Raw genomic sequence first — 14,401 nt, 5'->3', positions numbered from 1 at the left:
ACTAGTTGTTGAAACTGGCGAGGAAAAAAAAAGATTTCTGGATTTTTCGTATGATGAACAAGATCGTTCCCACGCTTTCCTTCTAACCAGACTCACTTTGTTATATTTTTACCAGCGTCTTTCTCCTTCATCCTTCACTTCTCTCCTCGCTTCTCGGTGCTGTGATTGTCAGCGTGCTGCATCATTGGTGAAGCCACGTGCTCTGTGTTTATCATCAGGAAGGGGAGGGAGATAGAGGGAGGGAGAGAGAGAGAGCTGTTTCTCTCTCATTTCTAGTGCGACCACAGGAAGACACACACACATTCACGCACAAACACTCTGAGACGTACACTCAGCCAGTCTGTAGCAGCCTGAGGGACGGACACAGAAAACACAGCTACACCAGACTTTGCGGCCACAGAAGCTCTGAACAACACCACAGGTACCGTAAAGCTTTGTCTGCCTGGATTGTGATATTTATTCAACAGTTTCTACCTGAGTGGCAAACAGTCATTTGCAGGTGAACTCTTTGAGAAGCTTCGTGTTTTGACTGTACCCTCAGATTTGAGCTCGGATGCAGTGAGCCTGCTTTGTGTTTGAGGGCTAGAGGAGGATGTTAAAATGAGGACAGGAATTTTGGCACGGTGTATGTGAATGCTGCTGCTGGAGCTTTGTGCTTTTTACTTTTCCTCTCTCTCTCTCTCTCACACAGACACACACACATATACACACCCCTGTTTCCAGCCTCTGCATTGGCGAGAACAGGATGTCAAGAGGTTGAATTTATTGACCCCACAGGAACAAAAGTGCGACATTTAGAAAACCAGACGGGATTATTATTATGTATTAAACCCAAAGCCTTTGCATTTATATTGTATTTCCCTGGGTTTACAGTTGGATTATAAAGTTGTAGTTTAAAAAAGTCTTGATGCTTTTAATAATCATCTCATTCTGATGTGTCTGACTTTGGCAATGGCAGGGGAGGGAGCGATGCGTGCTAAAGAAAACAATGCTGGATTTGAAGGAGACTGAGTCAGCTGGATGATGAATCGACAGTAGGTGGAAGTCATAAAAGTTGATTGAATCTGGTGCAGGCTTGTGTTAGTGGTGCCCTGAAAGTGCCTGCATTTGTCTCAGTGGTCTTGGCAGGACCAGACAGATTAGAACCATCAAGCATCGGGGCATCGTGGTCAAAATAAAGTGGCTGGGTGATCGCATTTAAAAACTAAAGAACCATATAAGACAACATTAATGTATATGCAGATTTTATCAGAACTCGGTGAGGTTTGTAGCGTCACAATGAACAGATGAACAGATTAAAGTGCATTTTTCATATCCTTGAAAAAGCAACAGTGTTGATGTCTCATTTTTATTTGGACCTCTTACATAATTTCTCTATCAGATCAGCAAATGCACTTCCCTTATCGTTTTCTTGCAGTGCATCTTTTGCTATGTTCAGATTTCAAGCTACTACGAAACTTATTGACTCGTATTCTTCCTGCTGCTTCTTGAGAACACGAAACAGCCGCTGAAGCCGAGCTGGCCTCCCCTTCGGGAGCGGGTCTGTTTCTCAGCTCGCAGTTTATAAATAGATTTACAAAGAGCAATACGCTCCTGCTCTTGTTCATCACGAGCCACACAGCAATGCTAGCTCACACCTTATCGCCAATCCAGTTAGTCCATATTTGGCCAGAGGGGATTTTTGGGGATATAGATTTATCACATTATTCCAGAATTTTCTACAAGTATGAACAACATGAGTTAAAATCTTGCTTAATTTCCAGTGGAAGAGATGCAGTTTTGGGTTTTTCTTATAAATCATGTCACCTCCTGCTACTATGCGCCGATTAACAGCTCATAATTATCCGCAATTTTACTGCTCCCTACATCCAACTCACTATGTATTGCACTACAACTCAAAGTAAAAAGGTCACTATCCCTTATAAAAAGCACAATAAGGGTTACTACGTGTCCAAAATGGCAATAAGATACGAGCGATCCTGCTTCCATGTTTCACCTGCTGGTTCTAACCACAAGTTCAAGCTCTGACTTTACATCTTGTGGACTTCATGAAAATCAAAGGTATTGGGAAATTTCACAGCCACGGATCTGTGCAGATGAAAAATTTGAGACAACCTGTGAGATCAACAAAGCATATGAAGTAGTAGGAAAGTCCCAATACCAAGCCCCAAGTCAGAGGAGCTTTAAAAGCTAGCAAGCAGCCACTGCTTAGGATGCTAAATGTAATTAGCACAGTTCTGACAGTTCACGACATCTGCATAGCAAACATACAATTGCACATGCATAAAGCACAGATATGAATCATTAAGGACTTAACACTGACCAGCCCATCCAGGGTTAGACTTAGTGTTGTTGATGTTATTTTTTAATTACATGCTAAATGGGAAAAATCCTTTATAAACTACAAGATGATAAATAGATAGAAGTCAGATAAAAAATGGACATTGCAGTCACATGACTCTTTTAATCTTTTCAATTTCTTCACCTTGAATTCACAATCAAGGTAGGAGGTGAAGTTTTCTAACAATCTTATGAAAACCCTAAATAGGAAAAGATCTCACGTAGACTTTTCAAATTTATTTCAAACGTGCATCTACTGGGAGGCTGATGGAGAGCACTGGTGATATTTTTGCTGTTGTCAGCATAAACTTCAAGAGTTTTCACACCTTAAAGACCTTTTAGCCACAAGTTGATCTTCATAAAGCTCTGACTAGTTCAAATCACTTTACTTTGGTCACAAGTAAATTGCTTGAAACAAAGCAAAGAGAAAAGTTTGACTTTTGGATGGGGATTACTTTATTACTTTGAATTAACAGATAAGAAATAGAGTGCTGAAGTCAGAGGCTACATGTTGTGAGATTTGACAGTGTGGTTACGTGGTGATCTCCTCTCTAAAATACAAGACAAACACATGAAATCACATGCTGTACTGTTGAAATTATGCTTCTAAAACATTTAACTATTTAGTAAGGAAGGCTAAATGGCTAACTCCCCAACTTTAACCTCTGAGCAGAACTTAAGTTGACTGTGAGGTGCTTAGCAGTCACATCAGCTCTCAATATACCAGTTGGCCACACACTTTTATTCTGTTAAGACATTTCCTTGTACAAAACAGCAAGATTAACCTAAATTTCAGATGGGGGTAACAAAACTGTGCCTTAGAAGAGATGTCGGGTATGTGAAGCTTTCATTGCTCGCTTTCTCGTTCCTTCTGTTTGGAAACAACTCTTCTTGCTCTTTGGGTTCTTTGCACCACTCCACAGCCCCCATCTCCCTCCCCCCAGTGGCATTTTCAATAGCTAGACAATGAGGCTGGCACTGAGAGCGAGCCACTGCAAAAGCAAAACTGTTATTACCGTGTTTTGCATGCTGATACATTTCCCCTTTGCTAGACATTTGTGTTGGATCTTTGCTCTAACCCAGTAGCATCCTTGTGTCTCCTGGAAACTATATTTATATAAATTATAAAGGGTTGTTGCATGTCTTTCTGGCCACTATTAGAGGCCAGTAAAAGTCAGTTGATGTATTATTAGAAACCCCATGGCTTTTTTATTGATTTGAAAATCTTACTAATTAAATATCACTCACCTAATAACAGAAAAGTCCTTTTCTATAATTTAACCTTTACATTTTTCTCCCTAATTTTTTATGACCATTTTCTTATTGACCTCTGTCGCCTGTCTTATTATTCCTTCTGTCTGTTCTCTGTAGCTTTGCTGCATGACCTTTCCTCTTATAACCTGTGAATTTTATTATTGCCTTTGCACCTGCAATGCACCAACGCTAGTACAGTAGTTCTTGTCTCTTGTATTTTTATACCTGCTGCTAGATGGGGCCTGGATTGTTTTGGAACTTCCCTCCCAAGGCTGGCTGCACGGTTCCACAAAGCCTCCTGCAGACCATGTACGTAGGATCGTAAAGCCACTGTACCTACCTACCTACATAACCTACCATACTGTACCACATAGGTCTCTCCTTTATCCAACCCGAGTGGATATATATCTATGGCATTCTCTGTCCATTCGCCCCATTCTGTCAATCAGTCAGACCAGTGTTTCAAGCATTCATTCTGCGGCAGCCAGCAAATGCCCATAAATCCAATCAAAAATCATAATTCTGTTGTTAAACAAACATGCATTTGACAGGAGCAGTCCATCTGCCATTTGAGCTATATATATATATACACACACACACACACACACACACACACACACACACACACACACACATATATATATATATATATATATATATATATATATATATATATATATATATATATATATATATATATATATATATATTTATTTATTTATATTTTTTTTTTAAAAAGAAAAAAAAAACACACAACAGATACTGGAACAGATACTAGGAATTAGGCCGGGAATAACGCCAGACTCTTGAATTGAAAATTCTCTCTACAACCATTGGCAAAAACCTCATCCAGGTGACACACCGCGTGGTATGAGCCTATTGCAGCGTGTGCAGTTTGCTCATCCTTCAGACTCTTCATCGCTTTAATATGCATATTTTTAAATGCATCACTCTATTTAATTCTGACTGTACAGAAAACACCTGAAGAGTTTAAATTCAACCTGTACAGCTGGGCTTTTGCTAAGCTCGTGCTTACAGGATGCTAATACTACTGTTTTAAATGACAGTGAATGATTTCATATATACCATTATTTGTTATCTTACCACTGAATTCCCATACTGTTTTACATCCCATATTATTGTATCCTAGTTCTTATATGTAGGCTTGATATTTGGATTATATCATAAATTATAAATAAAGAATCATAAATCAGTACAGAGATGTACGCAGGAATGCACTAATAGTTATGAACTACTTCTTAAAGGATGCTGTTGTTTAAGGATTGTAGTTTAACAGATTAGCAACTTTTAGAAAACTTGGGTTGTACGTCACACTATTGACATTTATTTATTTTGATGCTTGATAAGGAATCTTGGCTCTAAATAAATACACAATCCCAAAAATGTGGTGAAAAAACAAACAAACAAACAAACAAAATGCTGGATTTCACCTTTCATAACATCAGCTGAAACTTTGCTTGTACAGCTGATCCTAGCCTGGTCACTTTTGTCTTGTGTTTGGGCCTAACTGATTCAGTTTAATGTGTTTAAATACTCCCGTCAGTTATGTTGGTTCACACAACAATCCTTTGCACATTCATATTTCTGTAAAGTTTCAGTTCCATGTTGGAGTCTATGAGGCCTGACTGGAGATGAATCTTTCTCCAAACTGCTAATGTTACTAAAGCATATCAGCATGCCCCGTCATCGCACACATTGTTTTGTTTTTTCCCCTCGGTGTGTGTGTTATGTATTGCTGTCACCCATTAATTTTGAAATGCCAGCCTTGGCGCTGACTATCCTGTGTGACTGACTCATTGTTGATGGAACTGCATGTTCCACACATCTCTGCATGCATATTAATGCCTCTTTGTTGCAGAGCTTCACCGTGTGCTCAAAATATAGTTTGCAAACAAAACCGAGTATGCTTCTAAGGAATATCCCTTTAATGTCAAATGATTCAAAGCTGTATCACCTCACGGTAACTGCAGTATTAGTTCAGTATTCTGTCTTGTGAACAACTGAAAAACTTTTTATTGAGAATATAGTACAAAGAGAAGCTTCATACAGTGAAAGTAAGTACATCTACATACAGCTAGAAACCTGTGGACTTGAATGAAGTACACTTGTAGGAACAATAATAGCACTTTTTCAACATAACAATCAGAATAAAATGAGTAAATGTTATGATTTATCTTTTTTTTAAATCTATTTTGCTGATATTTTTTATTTAAGAGCTACAATCATTAAATTAGCTAATGTATCTCATCGAACTATACTTCCCATTAATAGATTTTATTAGCTCAAAAACACATATGGATGAACACTGGTGGACTAAAAATGAATGGAAAAACAGCAGATGTATAGAATACGTTTTCAGCAGAGATTACATCTTTTAAGCCCTGAAAATTTGATGCATGTCCTGTACTTAAGATGTTAAGAGGGCTCAAGCATGTTCGTAAAGTATCTAATTTCCCATGTATTTCTGGAAAATATTGGAAAATATTTATAGAACGGTACAATTTTCAGTTGAATTTATTAAATATACCAGAAGTATTATACAAAAAAAAAATCAGCTGATTCCGAGAAGTGCAGGAGGAGGCACTGGCGAGTGCTTTTCATGGAGTGTAAGAGTGATAATATGAGGCTGCATTGCTGGAAATGGTGCTAACCATTTATAGACTGTGTCAAAAGTGCCTGTGGCTATATTGAAAAACTGGCTGACAAGATGAATCCCAGTGTCCAGAAGCTTGGCAGCAGAGGAATATTCCAGCATGAGAGCAAACCCAAGAAAAAAAAGAGTTTTCTAAAGAAGCAAAAGTGACGACTGTGAGCTGGCTGAGCATGTTTTATTTACCGAAGAAAGGAAGAATTCCTACTGTGTGACCTTTAATGTCACATAAGAACAAACACCAGAGACATTAAATTAGACAGACATGCCTGTCAATGCACCATGAATTAAAATCTATGGCAGAACTCTGTAACAGCAAACATGTTGTTAGAAAAATAAGTTCCAAAGGAAAAATGTGCCTTTTTAATGCCATTTTGAGACAAAGTCAGCAAACAGATTTGTCTGGTGATTCTATGCATGTAGTCTTTATGTTCCTTTGAAATGAATTAAAATAATTGTCATTTATTTTATTTGTAATCACTGCCCAAATACTCGAAGAGATCCTTCAAAATAGAGCCTAGGAGCTGAGATTTGCTTCTAGAAGGATTTTTTCTTGGAGGCAAGCAGTTACTGTGACAAGTTTGAAACATTTGATACCAAAGCAACATCACTCTGGGGTTTACTCACTTTTCCTCCTGACTTAAGTCATCTTTTGTTAAGAGCAAAATTTGTGGGTTTTATGCTGCAGTATAAAACACAGAATGTTCATGGTGTATTAGAGTAAAAGTGATCCGATCGATAAGAGAATGCTGCTGCTTACATACTGGTTATTGAATGCCAGCTCTGTGCTACTCTGTGGTCACTAATGGAGGGCATATATTAAAAATGGAGGCTGGCACAGCACAAGCAACAGCTTCATATAATATGCAGAAACATGACTTTGCCCTCAGGTTCAGATGTAAATCAGTAGAAAACTGGACACACCTCTCATCAGAAAAGCAGCAGGAGAAGTACGGAAATAGCGATGTGATCATTTCTTGATTACTGATTAAGCGTTAAGTGTTGGGTTATTTGTCTAGAATAAAAATAGTATCCTGACATATCAGGAAAATAATCCATCAAGCTAAAAATAAAACATGTGGCGTGTTTCTCTTGCACCTCCTCATATTTCCCTCAAATGGCTGTCAAGCAGCAACAAGAGGACAGTTCAGTCTTCAGTTATTAACGCTACAATGTTACAGAACGAAAACGTGAATGTAGAAATATATTATTGAATATGCAACCTTTTTGTCATTAAAAATATGAGAAATGCATTGTTTAAATATATTTCTACATTTCTGTGCATTCTTTTTTATTTGGACGGTCTCTATCTCTCTACATATCTCCATGCACACTGCTCAAAAAAGTGAATCTGGACCAGAGCATCGCTGAGCTCCTGAACACTTTCAGGTGCAATCTGGAATGACTGGATCAAAAGATGGACTGAACCATAATGTCCCACTGGTGTTCGACTGGCTTTAGGTCAGGCGAGCGTGGGGGGAGGTCAGTGGTATCAGTTCCTTCATCCTCCAGGAGCTGCCTCATACTCTGGCAACATGAGGCTGGGATTGTCATGCACCCAGAGTAACTCAGCACCCTCTGTGCCAGCGTAGGGTCTGACACTGGGTCCAGTGATTTCATCTTGATATCTACCTGGCCTCTAGGGGCCTGTGCGTCCCTCTGTGGACTGTCTACAGGAATCTCCTCTGTGCTCTCGAAACTCTGCTGGACAACAGAGCAAACCTTCTGGCAGTGGAAAGTATTGATGTGGCATCCTGGAAGAGTGGACTACCTGTTGCACAGGTAGTTTGTATACCCTAACCCAGAGGTGTCCAAGTCCAGGCCTAAAGGGCTGGTGTCCTGCAGGTTTTAGATCTCACCCTGGGTCAATAGACCTGAATCAAATGATTAGTTTATTACCAGGCCTCAAGGGCCGGTGTCCTGCAGATTTTAGATGTGTCCTTGATCCAACACAGCTGATTTAAATGGATCAACATGTCTTGAAGTTCTCCAGATGCCTGGTAATGAACTAATTGGACACCCCTGCCCTAACTAAATACAAGACCAGTGAAACAACAGTCAGACAAGATGAGGAGGTAAACATGTTAGAGGCCTCCACCTGTAAATTTCATGTTTTTGCTGGTTGTCTCGTTGCTGCCCCTCTAGTTCACCTGTTTTTATTTCATTTAAGATCAAACCAGCTGAACATGATTAACAACCCTCTCTGTTATGTAACTGATAGGATCAATACCTCAGAGGCTTCACTGACTTGATGCTGTAGCCTGACTAAAAAGTATTCGTTTAATTTTTTTGACCAGTGTATTTATTCCAGTATCAGTGGGCGTATGGTTCTACACTCAGTCTAAAGCAGGACCGGTCAGCTTAATGAGCGACAAATCTACACAACACAGACAAATGACGACACATCAGAGCACATTAAGTCCACACAACAACACGTGTATTAGATCGTGAGATCGTGGCTTAAAGAGTTGGCAGTTCGTCTTGTAACCGGAAGGTTGCCGGTTCGAGCCCCGGCTCGGACAGTCTCGGTCATTGTGTTCTTGGGCAAGACACTTCGCCTACTGGTGATGGCCAGAGGGGCCGATGGCGCGATATGGCAGCCTCGCTTCTGTCAGTCTACCCCAGGGCAGCTGTGGCTACAACTGTAGCTTGCCTCCACCAGTATGTGAGAGTGAATGAATAGTGGAATTGGAAAGCACTTTGAGGGCCCCGAAAAGCGCTATATAAGTGCAACCCATTAAATTGTTAGTGTTACCCAAGTCTTTAAATAATAGGCAAGTACAACACTTCTAAGACTTTTATGTTTATGTAACTCTAAAATGATCTAAAAATCAGAACATTAAATAGATTTAAATGTGACAAATATTGACAATTTAGCTCAAAATTTCCATCTCAATGCCTGTTTGGTTTAACACCTCCAGTCTCAGTGAGGTATAAAATGCAGGGCCAATCACTGCTGTTGGGGTTGTGGGTTATGGCCTGTCTTGCAGTGGTAGTGGCATTAAACCCATGCGTCTGTGGAGGAAGTGACTGCGGCTTCCTCAGGAAACCATTCATCCCTTCACCGTTGGTCACTGGGCTTCGCTTCTTGACATCTGGTTCTCCGTTCGGTTCAGGAAAGAATCCACCGACTGCTCCCCTCCCCCATCAGTGTACTGCTGGTGACCACACGCTGTCTGCCCGTCTGTCCTGCTGGCGCTCGTCCTACAGCGCCGTGGGCGGACCATAGAAACACAATCACTAGAAGGGACATTTGGTTGCATTTTTCAGCGCCGCTGCCGGACGATCCAACTGTGCCATTCAGCATGAGCCAAATAAATTCAAGTCATGACGTGTGAATGTCGGTGACTAAAATACAGTGGATGATGATAGTGCTGGGCTGTTAGCAGGTTCTAAAAGTTCAGTTCTGCAGCATCATGACATAACTGCGAGGAGGATGAGACGCTTGCAATGTGAAGGAAATATTTTTTAGAAGAAGCCCCAGAAGAGCAAACGATGCAGAGCCACACTCACTGAAAACCTTGAATCACTTCAGTCTCTTCATATAAGTTACACAAACAACTCTGGCAGCATTGTACAAGTCCTAGAACCTTTCTGTTTGGGGGGAATTGTCACGCTGGAAAAGGAGAGGATTTTTTTTATCCAACACCGAAAGAACACAATGAAAAACAGCCCGGGGCCTTTATTCCTCCTCACCGTGAACACCTGCCGCTGTGCATTCACGTAAAACTCTTGAGGCAGTGTCCCATCATCAGTGTCCATCAAAGTTTGCAGGTAAAGAAAGCAACACATCACTTTCTGGGGAAATGTTTCCATAGCCTGCAGCGGGTCTCGCTCCGCAATGTGGCTCAGCAGTTACACAGAAAACTCTTGTCTCGATGCATGCTGAGTCATCCCGGTATGAAAATCCCAGAAAGCTCCCTTCATCACACTGTAGCATTTTTATTGGGAGAAATAAAAAGTGACTTCTTCAGTCTCAGACCAAATGTTCCTCCCACTGAAAATGCCACGTCCAGGTGAACAGAGAAGGAAATTATAAACCACAGGACAAATCATTAAAACTAGGAAGTTCACAGATGTTCTACTGATGTTTTATGTTTTTCCTTTTCAATTCAATTCAATTCAATTCAATTTTATTTATATAAAAAAACAGTCCTTCATGCATGTTCTCCTCAGCCTCTGACTTTGCAAAGACATGAAAACAGCAAAATCAGCAAACACTGAGAAGCGAGCTGTAAGACTTTAGTATTCAACACCTACGAGTTTTGGTTCAGTGTGAAGAGCTGCTCGCCCTTGGGCTGTTGTCCCTTTGGGAGTCTTAGTTTAAAACTTGTAGCAGTATAATGTTATTATTTAGGTCATGATTTTACACAGTGGTGGAGAATAACAGCTACAGGCAGCCGTATGTGTTGCCTCAGCTTTTTTTTTTATTGCAGCTGTTTGACATCAGTTCAAGTTATCTTATTCAACTTTCTGCAAACTTGCTGAGTAAAGTTGCAGCTGTGAACACACCCCTGTGTGTGTGAAACAAGGTGATAATCAAAAAGAAAATGTTTACTCAGCCAAAACTGCTGGACGGAAAAGCTAAAGAGGACCCGGTACAGTGCCTCTGAACATGTCGTCGGTTCCATTAAGGGGGAATTAATGAGGTGAATAACTGTATGTGCTGTGGGACTCAAGTGGGCTTCACTTTAATCACTGATCACACTTCAGGCAGTGCCAGCTCCTCATCCACCCAAGAAACTCTTTCAAAGCTGGGATCACATATCAGAATGTACATCAGTGTGGCATTTACTTAAGTTATGTGTAAAAATGATGGCATGCAGACAAAGTCAAAGTCTAGCATCCCTCAACTGATGAATAATAATGTCAGCTCTTAGATTGAGATGAATCAGAGATAAAGCTCATTCTCCTTCCCAGGCTGTGGAATCTCATCACTTCCTGCAAATAGAAACTGAGAATTAATGGGTAAACATCCTGAATGGTGATTGCTGGAGGAGTTGAAACAGCAGGCAGTGATGCAGGGCAGCAACAGCGCAGACATGTCACAGGGACGTGGTCACCAAAGTAGGAGGCTGAGTTCAGTATATGACCTGAAAAGAGTGAAGCATGACACAGTGCAGCTCGAGTTGCCCATGCAAATGTACTGAGACATTCACCAGGGGGAAAAATACAACACAAAGTTAAATTGGTCTTGAACTGAATTCTGGTGCGAGCTGAAGATACTTAAATTTTACGCTTAAATTTGTTTTCAGAAACCTGCCAATAACCGGAGTGTTTCGTCCTCTTTGCAAATCTAAACTAATGTAAGCGTTATCATTTCACTGCTGCGGTAAGTCCAGCTCTCGGGAGCATGACCCTCTCACACCCTGACTCTGACGTTCCCGCTGAGAGATGAGGTGAAAATAGAGCTCTGAGCGAATGTGCTGTCAAACGTGCGAGCTCACCACTGTGTGACCGGACCCTCCTTACATCCTCTATGCTGGTTTTCCATTTTGAACTCACCCTGTCTGATTTAGGTCACATTACGTTCTGAATATCCTGAGTATGAATGCACTTTACTTATTGTCTCTAAGCTGCCTTTCTGTCTCCAGAGTGAAGCATTTTTTGCAGACACAAAGCTTTCATCTGATTTCTCTGACGAGGAAAAATTTTCTGCCAGAACAGAAAGTGTCGCTGTGTGTTTGTCTGGAGCCGAAAGCTGATATTTAATATTTAATCTTCCACTCCTACATTGATATCTTGGCTCTGAGGTAGCTTCTCAGCCATCTCCAGACATTCAGCAGCTATAAATATTTAAAAGTCTCATTTCTGTAGCTCTGTTACTAATTGTGAGTTAAAAACAGTTTTAAGAAATGTTGAGATTTTTTTTCTTTGCATTAAAAAGGAAGAACATGCATGTGAAGGTGTGTTTCGCCACCCACAAGCCAACAGCGTAGATGAAAGAGATGTTGTGAGTTGTAGGAGTGAATGCTGGGTTGTGTCAGCCAGGATTAACATCTGCTGGAAGCTCCTTTAGGAATTGCATCTACTTAGCTCAATATCACAAAAAAGACAAGATCAAGTGAACAAGGGATGAAACAAGGCAGCAGATAAAGGACGAGATAGATGGCTGTTCGGGGACTGGGCTGTGCTGCTGTTTAACATTTTAAGTGGCTTTATTTCAAAATCTGAGACATGTTTAAGGATTTTGATAAATGACATACCAGTTAATCTGCCCCAGAGAGGTTTTTGGAATCAGGTAGTGAAGCAGTCGACAGTGTACTAATGCTCACATTCACTGAAGAACAAGGGATACAAGATCCGGTGGAGCAAAGCTCAGTGAAGGTGACTTAAAGCAGAACACCAGGAACGAGACTTTTATTGATTCTAAGCTTAAAACAACTTGTTTTGTATCAGGACTGAAACACAGCTATACCATCTTTTTCTTCTTAAGCAGGCTGCCATTAGCGATGCTCCCACAGGCTCTTGATAGCTAGTTCTGGTACAGTGCCATGCAAAAGTGTACACAAGCCTGTTTTATATCAGGCTTTAAAAATGCTTTTTAATGTTTTAATTTTAACATTTTAACAAACTGAACTGCAAATTAATCTACTGACATATAAAAAATTATTTTCTCCTAACTCTTTTCTGCAAAAATGGACCACAAAGCCTCGTTTTTAGCACTGCTAGCAAAATCTCCTGTGCTTTTCAGTCCTCATTGCTTTTAAAATGTTCAGTAAAGAATATAAAACAGATGAAAATCCAGAGAATTTCTTGAGGAGGCTAGCTCCCTCGGTAGTCCTAGAGATATTTCTTTCGCAAGAATGGGATATTTGGCAGAGTCAAAATGCAGCAGCTAGTTATGTGAAGCTCAGTGTGCTCATATTGAGGCTAGACAGGAAGCGGAACATCAGTTCTGTGAGGGTTCTTGTTGGCAGTTACAGAATCACAGCAGAGCTCCTTTTGGACATATTTCATCCCTGACTTCCACCTTTGTGACTGAGCGTCCTCATTTATTAGCAAACATTTTTTCTTCAAACTATTTAAATTTTTCCTCCTATATCTATCTGTCTATCTATAGATAGATGTGTGTGATCACAGTGAAAAAGGAGAAGGGTTAGAGAAAGAGAAAAAACCCACATCCATATCCTTTGGTGGGCTGTTGTCATCTTTAAAGTGTGGCAGCCATATGTCTAATTAATACACTCGAGCAGAGTTGGTAACCTTGTATCCTGCGTGCAGGAGAGGAAGTTGAGCCTCAGCACTTTTGCTCAAAGTGTTGGAATCAGTGACCGAAAAGCCTTTAGGGCACGTTGAGCAAACTATAGCAATACAAGGCGGGGAGTACATATAATGTGATTGCACATCACACCAGTGTTTCTGCCTCAGTGCTTTTTATTAAAGTTGCTTCTGCTGGTTTATGTTGGCCTTGTAAACATTTAAACATGGTTTTTGTGACACTATGTTGTCATATTTGTCCCTCTGCTGTCCTGTGCTGTCCCACTTTCCAAGCATCGATTGAGTGAGTGTCCGTCAGATCAGATGGTTCCCCTCCACATGGCAGTGCAATTGATTTCCTGACAGGAAGCGTCACTCTTAGCCTCTATACTGTAACTGCATCCACTTAAAGTGCTTCACTGTCACTGAATGACTGGACCTGCGACACGGTTTCCAACCTTCCCCTCAGAGTCGCATAACTAACACAGAAACAGGAAATCCGTGTGTAGCTTTACTCTCATGACGGTTTGTTCCAACTGTAGCAGCAAAATGTCCAGTACCTGACAAACTTGAACAAACTGAGTTTTTAGCTGCCTTAGGCCTCATTCAGATGAGATTCACAAGGGTTTTATTGTTGTGTTCTCTGATCACTTTCTATAAATATCAACAGCCAAGATTGACTCCTGGTTTTCTGTTCATGTAGTTTTTATCCCACATATTTTCTGTCTTTTACCTACATTATATTAGTGTATCAATGCTGACAGTTTTCTCCAAGTTGAAAAACCACTATTACCACTGACGTCTAACCCAGACTTAGGAAATGATATCACAGGCGAAAGAAATAAAAGTTATCAAGAGAGCAAAAATAATTCAGAATCTTTGAAAATTAACAAAGTTAATTCATATACAAAATATCAGGGAAATGCTGTACTTTGT

At 40.4% G+C, this 14,401-nt stretch overlaps 1 protein-coding gene across 5 annotated transcripts in view; it reads left to right on the top strand.

The window, feature by feature from the left end:
* The first annotated feature begins 264 nt into the window (after window positions 1-264).
* Window positions 265-14,401, top strand: part of ndrg4 (NDRG family member 4) — a 60,981-nt gene continuing 46,844 nt past the window's right edge. For 2 of the 5 annotated variants that reach the window (XM_084936372.1, XM_084936371.1), the window contains exons 1-2: window positions 265-421; window positions 3,830-3,903. In XM_084936372.1, the coding sequence (XP_084792498.1) occupies window positions 3,830-3,903 (74 nt within the window). In that variant the 5' untranslated portion in view covers window positions 265-421. The remainder of the gene's footprint in view (window positions 422-3,829; window positions 3,904-14,401) is intronic. The other 3 variants (XM_084936374.1, XM_084936373.1, XM_084936375.1) reach the window with 3 other exon arrangements.

The sequence above is a fragment of the Perissodus microlepis genome, chromosome 7, assembly GCF_051167445.1.
Source record: "Perissodus microlepis isolate ML-2025 ecotype Zambia chromosome 7, ASM5116744v1, whole genome shotgun sequence".
Lineage (NCBI taxonomy): Eukaryota > Metazoa > Chordata > Actinopteri > Cichliformes > Cichlidae > Perissodus > Perissodus microlepis.
Note: the sequence above shows the minus strand (reverse complement) of the source record. Positions and strands in the feature narration are given on the sequence as shown.